General features: G+C 35.9%; 4 protein-coding genes across 9 annotated transcripts in view; all 4 read right to left on the bottom strand.

Moving 5' to 3' along the window:
- Window positions 1-1,758, bottom strand: part of LOC109172215 — a 6,791-nt gene extending 5,033 nt beyond the window's left edge. The window contains exon 1 of the mRNA XM_019321363.1: window positions 1,503-1,758. Coding sequence (XP_019176908.1) covers window positions 1,503-1,758 — 256 coding nt within the window. The remainder of the gene's footprint in view (window positions 1-1,502) is intronic.
- LOC109172298 (receptor kinase-like protein Xa21) overlaps window positions 1-10,317 on the bottom strand; it is a 77,848-nt gene that overhangs the window by 50,950 nt on the left and 16,581 nt on the right. The window lies entirely within an intron of this gene.
- LOC109172214 (probable LRR receptor-like serine/threonine-protein kinase At3g47570) lies at window positions 6,742-8,122 on the bottom strand. The gene is made up of 4 exons (XM_019321362.1): window positions 7,546-8,122; window positions 7,121-7,422; window positions 6,963-7,057; window positions 6,742-6,871 (listed from the first exon to the last, which is right to left on the bottom strand). Exons 1-4 carry the CDS (start codon window positions 8,120-8,122, stop codon window positions 6,742-6,744), a joined length of 1,104 nt encoding a protein of 367 aa, XP_019176907.1.
- Window positions 7,051-10,317, bottom strand: part of LOC109172295 (LRR receptor-like serine/threonine-protein kinase FLS2) — a 43,161-nt gene continuing 39,894 nt past the window's right edge. For 4 of the 5 annotated variants that reach the window (XM_019321465.1, XM_019321466.1, XM_019321468.1 and 1 more), the window contains 2 exons: window positions 7,546-9,537; window positions 7,051-7,422 (listed from right to left, as the gene is read on the bottom strand). In XM_019321465.1, the coding sequence (XP_019177010.1) occupies window positions 8,504-9,537 (1,034 nt within the window). In that variant the 3' untranslated portion in view covers window positions 7,051-7,422; window positions 7,546-8,503. Of the gene's footprint in view, window positions 7,423-7,545; window positions 9,538-10,040; window positions 10,113-10,317 lie in introns of all 5 variants that reach the window. The other variant, XM_019321467.1, reaches the window with a different exon arrangement.

Here is a 10,317-nt window from a genome sequence, read left to right as displayed (position 1 = left end):
CAAAAGTGAACCTCTGACCGCAGCCAGGAATATGAACCGCAGCTCATGTAAAACGTTTGATCGCAACCAAACCGTGGACCGCAGCCCGAGAGTGTATTTCTGATCGCAACCAGATTATGAACCGCAGCTCATGTAAAACCAATTTGATTGCAACCAAATTGAGGTATCATGCACACATAACACATAGCAAGTACATGCAACCCACATTGACACATTGGGAGAGGGGAGATAACGTATAATGAAACCTATGCGTGGTCATCCACAGCTAGGAATAGTCCTAATGATTTCATACTTCTTTCACCTAGGCCAACGGGGTATCAATTCAACTAGCATGCAATACGTAAAACTCTTTTAGCCTACGAACGGCACCCGAAACATCATACTAGACTTAGGCACGATAAATAGAGTCTGTTGGGACACCACGAGGGTCAGGGAAACATCAAACGGGGGAAACCACCATCCCGGATTGAGAAAAGACAACGGGTGGCAGGCGGGTGGTCGGCGGCGAGAAACCGGGCAGCGGGTACCCGGCGGAAAGTCGCCTGCCCGCTGGCTGCCCGCTGTCGGCGACGCCTATTTGGGGCAGCGGGTAGGTGGCGGGTTCCCCTACCCCCCACTGACTCTTTTTTCAATACTTGGGTCCCGGGATCTTTCGTGGAACCCGAAACCATGTTTCGACACTTTTAAATACAAACGACGATACCACGTAGTCAAATAATGGATCAAAACCAAGAATCATATTGAACATATCCTAACAGGACTTCTAAACATAATTAACACCCGAAAATGCGAAATCCCACCCAAATATATCAAGAATATCACAATACGAAATTCCCAATTTAACCTAGGGCTCTAATCATATTCAAATCATCAAAATCATAGTTTTATCTTTAAAATCAAGAACATCAAGATTTATCAAGAACATCGCACAATTATCAAGATCCTCTTATAATCATCAAGATTATCAAGATCAACACATAAGATCATCTCATCAAAATCATCAAGATCATATCATAATCATCATAAAAGATTTATCAAGGCACAAGCATAGAGAAGGAGCCAAAGAAGAAGATTATAGCATGGAAAATAGGTTTTGTTGAGACATGGGTTACCTCTTAGCCTTAATTGGATTCCTTGGCTATTAATGTTCTTTCTCTAAGATCTCCTCTTCTTGATTTCTCCTACGTTTGGTGATAGGGGAATTCTTGGGAATTCTTGTGTGGTGATATTTATTGTGGTGTGGATTCTATGTGCCTCCTATGCTCCTATTTATATATCTAAGAGTCCTAATAAGGGTCTGAATGGTATGAGTTTGCTAATTCTATTCCTTATAGGACTTAAGGGGTTGGTTTTAGGGATAAGGGTCCATGGACTATGGTGGACCCTTCTTAGTTGATTAATGGATTTTAATTCTCTTTTTAGGGTAAGTAATTAAATAATTAGTTTGGGTTAGAGGTCGTAGCACGGGGTGTTACACGCCATCTGCAAGTTTTTTGAACCACCTTCTACCACCATTCCATTTGGCCCAGAGATCTCCATGGCAGCGTCATCCACCACCGCCCTACGGCGCTTCGACGAGGCCTCAACTCCTTCGTCCAACTCATGTTGTAAACGAGCCATTCGGACATCACCTTGGGAGTCATCCATTGAAGCCGAACCCTCCTCCATCATGCTCGGCCGTACCGGCACCTCTTCTTCCGGCGGGAGCAGCCATGCAGCTCCTACCGGTCTCGGCCCCCTTGTCTGCCCCGCCCTCATTCACGCACCATATGGATAAAGCTCCGGTTTTACGCCCGAAACCCTAGCCTTCACACAAAATTTTTCCAGATGCCCTAATATGCCACAGTAGAAACAAAAATTATGGAGCCGCTCATACTTTAGATTAACCCAACCCCATGACTTATCGCGCCGTATGAGTTTCATGCGTCGTTTCAAGGGCTTGTCAACCGGAATCGCAACATGTACTCGGTAGAAGGTTTTCATCGGTCCACCAACACGATGGTCATCACATCGAATAAACAATCCCACAAAATTTTCAACTTGCTCGAGGACCACATTAGATGTATAACCCATAGGCAGGTCATACACCTGTATCCACATATCAACTGTATCCAATTTAACACCCCCCCCCCCGGAAGGTAACCATCACAGACTCTGCGGCAGACTAACGTATGATTATCAAAGGACCATGGTCCCTCCTCCAACACTCGCACCATGTCCGTCTCGTGGTAGAAGGCGAAGAGGAATAATTTAGAGTGCAATTCTGTTACCTGCATTCCCATAACCGGCTGCCATACCGAGGCTAATACCTGCCGCATATACTCCATCTTAATTAGCTTCTTAGTCAAGAAACGACCGACTACCGAGTAGACGAGCGCCCCTACACCCGGCGCCGGTTCGGAAGCGTCACCCGCCTCCACGCCGACTTCCTCGTCTTCCAGAACCATATCCGCCTAGCATTCGGTCACTGCCTCAACTCCATCATCATGCCGGAGCTGATTCATGCTTGCCATGCTGCCAGACTGCGTCTACGTTGATCGAAAATACCGCCGAAAAACGTCGAAACCCTAGTAGGGAGATATTTAGAGAGAAATCCTAATTAGGGAGAGAAAATAATTTGAGATAATATTATTAGAGTCTTAATAAACTTCAAAATTAAATTACTTGACAACTTCAATAGACAGATGCCTAATACTACAATCATAAATACGCTAAAAATATTTTGGACTTAATATGCATTTTTTAATCCGAAAACACAAATTAGATTTTTCCCTCTATAACTCTATTCCTGATCGTCGTTAGTCCAAAAATGTTTTGTATTAATATGTTTTTTTGGAATACTTAAATATCGCCCGTAAAACACTCCAAATTCGTTCAAATTTCTTGTGGAAATCTGAAGACTGACGAGGCGCTGTGGACGTATTTATTAAATTTATCATAAAAGTAAAACTTTATAAACCCCTAAAATTTTATTAGACTCAAAAAGACAAATTTTGGAGTTTATTTAAAGGCTATATTGAGTCTACTATGTGTCTATGTCAGTTAATGTTGACATGGTTTAGGGAAAGAGGGGTCAACGGGGTCAAATGACCCCTTCCCCTACTTCTTGAAAGTTTTTTGTTAATATTTTTTTTCATTATTTGAATTTTTATTTATTTTTTGATTTGATATTATTAAATTTTATATTAGAAATTATTTTTAAATATGTGACTGTTAAAATTTTTATATTAAAGGGAAAATGACACTTTTTCCCCCTAAGTTATATACTTATAGCACTTTTCCCCCTGAATTATTTAAGTGACTTTTTTCTCCCCTGAAATGTTAAATGAATATATTTACCTTTAAAATAAATATTTAAAATAAATATTTCATTTATAATTATTACTATAATTTGGTTCAAACCAAAGAGATACTATAGCAACCAAACCAAAATATTCCAATTACAATTTAGAATCAAAACGCGATATTTAGAGTTTATTAAAATCGCGAACCAGAATGATCGGTTCATGTTCCGAACTGAAAAAATAAAATACATTTTTTGTTGAATTTAGACTATTTTAAAATAAAGACGATTCAAAATCGTGAACCAGATCCGGAACCACCTGTTCACGGTTCAGGGTCCAGTTTTTTTGATTCATAAATTTAATAAATAGAAATCCAAATATTGGGTTTTAGATCTGAATCATAACTGAAAACTTTTAATTCGATTACTATAGTGTCCGGTTCAGTTCGAACCAAACCGTTCGCTACATATACACAATAATTTGTTGGAGAAGTAAAATAAATAAAATGTTTACTTTAAGGGTAGAAATGTCAATTTAATACATCAAGGGAAAAACCACCACTTTTAAAATAATTGAGGGGGCTAATGTGCTTACATAAATAATTGAGGGAAAAAAGTGCTATAAGTATATAATTTAGGGTGAAAAAGTGTCATTTTCCCTATATTAAATATTTTAGATTATCAAATTGTCAAAATGAACTTTGATTTTGATTTTTTATTTTTTATTTTAAATTTATTTTAGTTGATTTCTGTTGGCCTAAAAAAGACTAAGTTCATCTTCCATTAATATTCAAGCAATAGATTTCGATGTTCGCTCAAGCTATTTAAGTCCCATATCATAGTTAAAGGTTTAATTGGCAAGCTTATCAATTATTCTATTATGCTCTTTTTTTATTTGGCATATTTTCACCTACCAGGTTGTGTCATTCACTTTTTGTACTCGTCTATGAGATCTATGACGTACTAGCCTGTGCATGCCGCTTCTTCCATTAATGACTTGTCAAAACATATAGTCAATTTCAATTTTTCTTATAACTTGCTTCCAATAAATATATGAATTTTAGTTAGGATATTGTTATTTATTACCGTACCTTATTAGAGATTTTATATATTGAGATTCCAATAGCCTATATCGTGAGTGAGTGATCTTATTATATTCCCTATAAATGTTATGAACCTTTGATCTCTCTCATGCATGCATGTTATCTGCCAAATTTGGCATTTGAACTTCTGCATGACTGCATATGATGTGGAGTGTGTGCGCGCGGTTCTGTTTTTTTTTTTTACCTTCTTAGGTGGTGGAAAACTAGTTCATGCAAACACAAAGCCCCTCAATATTTTCCTTCTTAGGCAGGACTAAGAAGTTGAAAATCCTCAGAAGCTAAGCTATTGCTACTTATGGAAAGGGTTGAATCGGATTTAAATTAAGTATTCTGTAATAAGGTTTTTAATTATAAAGTTAAGATAATCAAATTATTGATTTTTTTTTAATTGTAAAAAAAAAAAAAAACCAAATCGGTTAATTCAAATTCACGTGCAAAGTTTTCAAAATAAACGAAATGACAGAAAACCATTCTCTATGAACAGACATAGACACCGACTCTCAAACAAGTAAATGGACAGTATGGTTCGTTGTTCATTTAACAAAAAAAAAAAAATGACTGCATTGCAAAAACAATCTAACATTTCCTTAATTTCTGAAAGAATTAAGTGCAAATTAAAGGAGGAGACTTCGGAGTTATTAGCTGTTAAGCCTTTTCACCCAACTAAGAACCTCCCTGATGGCTAGTGCTTCTGCGTTCTGATTGTCATCCAACCATTCAAGGGCCTCTTTTGTTGCTGTCTCAATCTTCTCCTTCTCACCGGATTCCAGTTTATCTGCTAGCTTGTCCTTGTCGTTCATCTGGTTTTTCATGTTGTAAACATACGTCTCCAAGCTGTTCCGGGCATCAATTCTTTCTTTTACCTTCTTGTCCTCCTCAGCAAACTCTTCAGCCTCCCTCACCATCCGCTCAATTTCTTCTTGGCTCAAGCAGCCTTTATCATTAGTGATGCTAATCTTCTCAGATCGCCTAGAGGCCTTGTCTTCGGCTTTAACGTTCAGGAACCACATTACAGTAAGACCAATTAAACTAAATTCTCAACCATAGCATTACTCAATTTTACCTGGAACATAACGCTCACAACTGCATCCTACCAATCTAATACCATCCTACCAAAAGGGTTTCTTAAATTTAGAAACCTCATTTTTCATATTAAGTCCCCTGCACCCAGTTAAACTACAAGACTATAACAGTTTCTTGAAACATCTTTTTTTAAGATTATGATACTTCAAAGAAAGTAACAAATTCAAACAATCATGAAATGGTTCACATCTAATTCTAGATATATAGGGTCACTTTGAATCCAAGATTAATCTATGAACAGATCTAATATATTTTGTAGTCCGAAGACATACCTCGCCTCTACAAGCACAGTCGCCTATTTAACATCTCAAAATCAGAAAAAAAAAAAAAAAAAAAAAAAAAAAAAAAAAAAAAAAAAAAAAAAAAGATAATTTGGGAACATTGTTATATTGTCTGTACACTTTCAAAATTTTTACCCAAAAGTGCTTGTCTGTTCCAGTCTTTTTCCTGTAAAGATTAAGTGCCTTTATTATCTGAAAAAGAAAGTGGTATATGTGATAACATAATGATTATCTTTAGAGACCAACAGTAACACATAAATAATTCCTCTACCAAAATTCTTTCATCAAGGGGAACACCAGGAGCATTAGTTGATAAAGAGTCCTTTGACTTTGATGCTGATAGAGAGAACTTTATTTTATCTCCTGAAAGGACAAAAGGGCTTATCATAATTCATAATACCATTATTGCATAACCAAAAGAGCAATATATTACCAAAACAAAGACAATATTAATACACTAAATATTCAACTCAACTAGTTATTCCCTAATCTCATTATCTTCTTAAAGAGAGTAAGAGATGCTTACCTGAAACAAGAGATGCCAATAAGCCTTCAAACCTATTTAAGATCCCCATTAGAGTTTGCTTGAAAACACACACACACACACAAACACATATTGAAGGAAACTTGAGAGAGAAATTCATTACTTTCTTCCAATAAGCCTCTTTACATAAAAAATGGTCCTCTCAGGGTTGACAGTCCCTAATTTGCGGTTGAAAAGGCAAATAAGCTCCCTGTTAAGAGATACATTATTGCAAAATTAATGCATAAAATCAGTAATAATTAAATGAAATATGCAGGTTAGATTCAACAAAAAAGGAATGCGGTGATTCAACAAACAAAAACATCATTTTATCATTGTTTAAGCTTACTACTCGAATCATTTTTCCACCAACGTACAAACAATAAGAGAAGAAAACTCATCCGGTGATTCAAAGCTGAACATGTTAATAATATTATTGTAACACCTTCCGCTCAATTTCTTCTTGGCTCAAGCGGCCTTTATTGTTAGTGATTGTAATTTTCTCAGATCGCCCAGGGGCCTTAGCTTGTCTTCGGCTTGAACATTCAAGATGCTGTTAGCATCAACCTCAAATGTAACTTCAATTTCAGGTGTTCCTCTGTTCCAGCACATTACAATTTTAGTTTAGAGAGAGAATGGAATGGCAACACTATTAATTATATTGGGAACAAAATAAATACTATCCTTACCTAGGAGCTTTGATCAAATTTTCCAAGAAACCTGTTGTCCTTTGTGAGACTCCTTTCACCTTCAATGTTGGAACGGTGACAACTGCATCTGTTTCCTTCCAATTTTATCAGGTCCCACCACTTCTTAGAAATTGAAGTTTGATTTTATTCAGTCTTACTACAACATCTTCTGCATTTAATCGCTTTTCAGGGGATTCATCTGCACAATGCAATGCCAATTCTAATATGGACGATATACACTGCAATTTCGCATTGAAGTCTTCATCATCTGCCTTTATTAAGTTGGGATCTACAACTTGAAGTAGATGATGAGGTAAAGAATCACTTATCCAACTTTTCAAGCTCATTTCTTCACCAAATGTTTCATCTGTGGGCCTTCTTGCTGAAAATGTTTCCATTACCACAATTCCAAAACTATAAATGTCACATTGTGTTGATATCATTCCTGTGGATCCATACTCTGCGAGTATCAAAACTACCATCAATCCATCATAAGATTTGGAATGGAAAATGGACGACTAGTCCATGATTATTTTAAAATATTTTAGAAATAAATTAAATGAAAGATTAAAATCGCATTTACCTGGTGCCATATACCCTAGTGTTGCTAGAGTTTCAGTATGCTTGAAGCTCTCCTCCTTAGTTAACAACTTTGTCACACTAAAATCACATACATGGGCTACCACTTCTTCATCTAATAGCACATTTGCAGGCTTTAAATCACAATGAACCACCGGCATTGTGTAGCCATTATGAAGATAGTCCAAATCACATGCAACATCAATCATTATATTCAACCTTTGAACCATATCCAATAAGTTTCTTTGTGAATGTAGCCACTGGTCAAGGCTTCCATTTGACATGTACTCAAGGACCAAAGCCTTAAATTCTTCGGCAAAACATCCAGTAATCACCTTAGTGAGATTTCGATGGCGTAAATTCTTTAGCACTTCAATCTCAACATGAAAACTCTCAAGTGCATCTTCTGATTGGTTAAATACCTTCACTGCTATAAGCATCCCGTCATCCAAAGTCCCTTTATACACAGAGCCAAAACTTCCTGAACCAATGAGATTGTTTTGGCTAAAGCAAGAAGTAGCCCTTGAAAGCTCATCATAAGAAATTCTTAATTTATCCCATGGAAAGCCAATATCCGTCATACTTGGGACTTGAAGTTTCCTTTTACGCTTTGAAAGGACAAATGCAATAATTACAAAAGTAATTATCAATGAAGCTCCAAGAGATGCAAGAGCAATAAGAAGTCTTATTTTAATCCTAGAATGGTGGGTAGAATGGCACGGTGGCACATGAAACCTAGGATTTCCACATAACTCCTTGTTGAACATGAATGATGCACTTGAGAAGTTCTTGAAACAACCAGTTGATGGTATTTCACCACTCAATTCATTAAATGAGACATTGAAGTATTTGAGGTATGCAAGTCTTTCCAAAGATATCAGAATGGAACCAGAGAGTTTGTTTAGAGATAAATCTAAGAATTCCAAGGAAACAATTTGACTTATTTGCTTTGGAATATATCCCTATAGTTTATTCCGTTCAAGGGAAAGAGAAATCAAATTTTGCAATTGTCCAATAGTAACAGGAATATTTCCCGAGAATTGATTGTGGGACATGTTTAGAAGTGAAAGTGACTTCAAACCTTCAATACCATTTGGTATAAATCCATCCAAGAAATTTGAACTCAAATCAAGCTCTAATAAGTCTTTGAGATAGCACAAACTTAAAGGCATTCTAGAAGTCAACCGATTTGAATCTAGATATATTTTTCCGAGGGAAGTGCTATTACCAAAGCATTTCAGCACATTGCCAGATAGCTGATTGTTGCTCAAAAATAATTCATACAGATAGTGAAGTTCACAAAGGCTATCAGGAATGGGACCATTGAGTTTGTTATTACTGAGATATAATCCTTGGAGCTTACTAACCCTACCAAGCATTGGTGGAATAAATCTAACCAAATTATTGCTATCCAGAGTCAAGGTAACCAAGCTGCTTAAGTTTTCTAGTTGATTTGGTATGATTCCCTTTAACCCACAACCCGACACAGTCAGAACTTGAAGGGAAGAAGAAAGATTCCCAATTGATGACGGAAGGATAGCATCTAGAGGGTTACCATCTAAGTGTACTCTCTCCAAGTAATTGCAATTAACCAAAGAGTGGATAATACTTAACTCTGGAGATGCAACATCATTTGTGATCATGTTTCCATTTATAAATAGATCTTTGAGGAGCCCTAGATTACCAAAAGAAGCAGGGAATGTGCCGCTGAAATGATTTTTGCCGAGATCTAACAGAGTAAGTTTTGAACAATTTGAGATAGAGTCTGGTATCACTCCAAAGAGCCTATTTTCATGAAGATAGAGTTTCTCTAAGTTCAATAGAGCATGCCCCATGCTTGAAGGAAGTGTATCCACAAGGTTATTGAACCCACATGAAATTATTTTTAAAGAAGAAATGTTGAAGACTTCTTTGGGTATGGACCCACTTAAGTTAGCGAAGTGTAAATATACTTTCTCCAACATATGAAGTTTTCCCAACTCTTTTGGTATTACACCTGCCAGCCAGCAACAATAATGCAACAAGTGTGTGCGTAAATGAGGTGTTAGTTTCCTATTAGGTTCTTCAATGACATTATAATATGTGAAAATAAGTTGTGCATGAAAATTTGAAATAACATAGGGATATTATTATCATATTATATTATATTTTAACTTTAATATATTTTTATTTAAATCAATTTGAACTATTTTAATTATCTTATTGTCTAGAGTTAATTACAATGCAAGTACATATTCTTTAATGAGTAAGTCTTATATGAAACTATTTCAAGTGAGACATGAAATATTTTTAATTAAAATATAACACTTTTCTATAAATTCATAAAATATATTACGTTTTAATTAAACTTTTTTATTATAGAAAATAAAGGCATGCAAAATTGTTGTGCACCTCCGAATTATCGTTAGAAACTTTGTTATAAATCAAAGGATATTTATTGTACCCCTTCTGCTACTACTATTATTTATTATTTAGTAACTAACATAGCACTGAACGTACCTCCTAAGTTGTTGTGTCCAAAATTTAGCAGCTCAAGTGCAGTTAAGTTGCCAATTTCCTTTGGTATGGCTCCTGAGAGAAACAAAGAGAATACATTTACTATGGAAAAATTAGCCGGTTAATATTTATTCTTACCGTTATAACTTCAGTTATCTTTTTGCATTACAATTACCATGCACATGCATACACAATATTTTTTCTTACATTCTTCAACGGTAAATTTGAATTTATTTAAATTTTAATTAAATATTACAATAGTTATATTAAGTAATTTATT

The sequence above is a fragment of the Ipomoea nil genome, unplaced genomic scaffold (assembly GCF_001879475.1).
Source record: "Ipomoea nil cultivar Tokyo-kokei standard unplaced genomic scaffold, Asagao_1.1 scaffold0415, whole genome shotgun sequence".
NCBI classification, from domain to species: domain Eukaryota; kingdom Viridiplantae; phylum Streptophyta; class Magnoliopsida; order Solanales; family Convolvulaceae; genus Ipomoea; species Ipomoea nil.
Note: the sequence above shows the minus strand (reverse complement) of the source record. Positions and strands in the feature narration are given on the sequence as shown.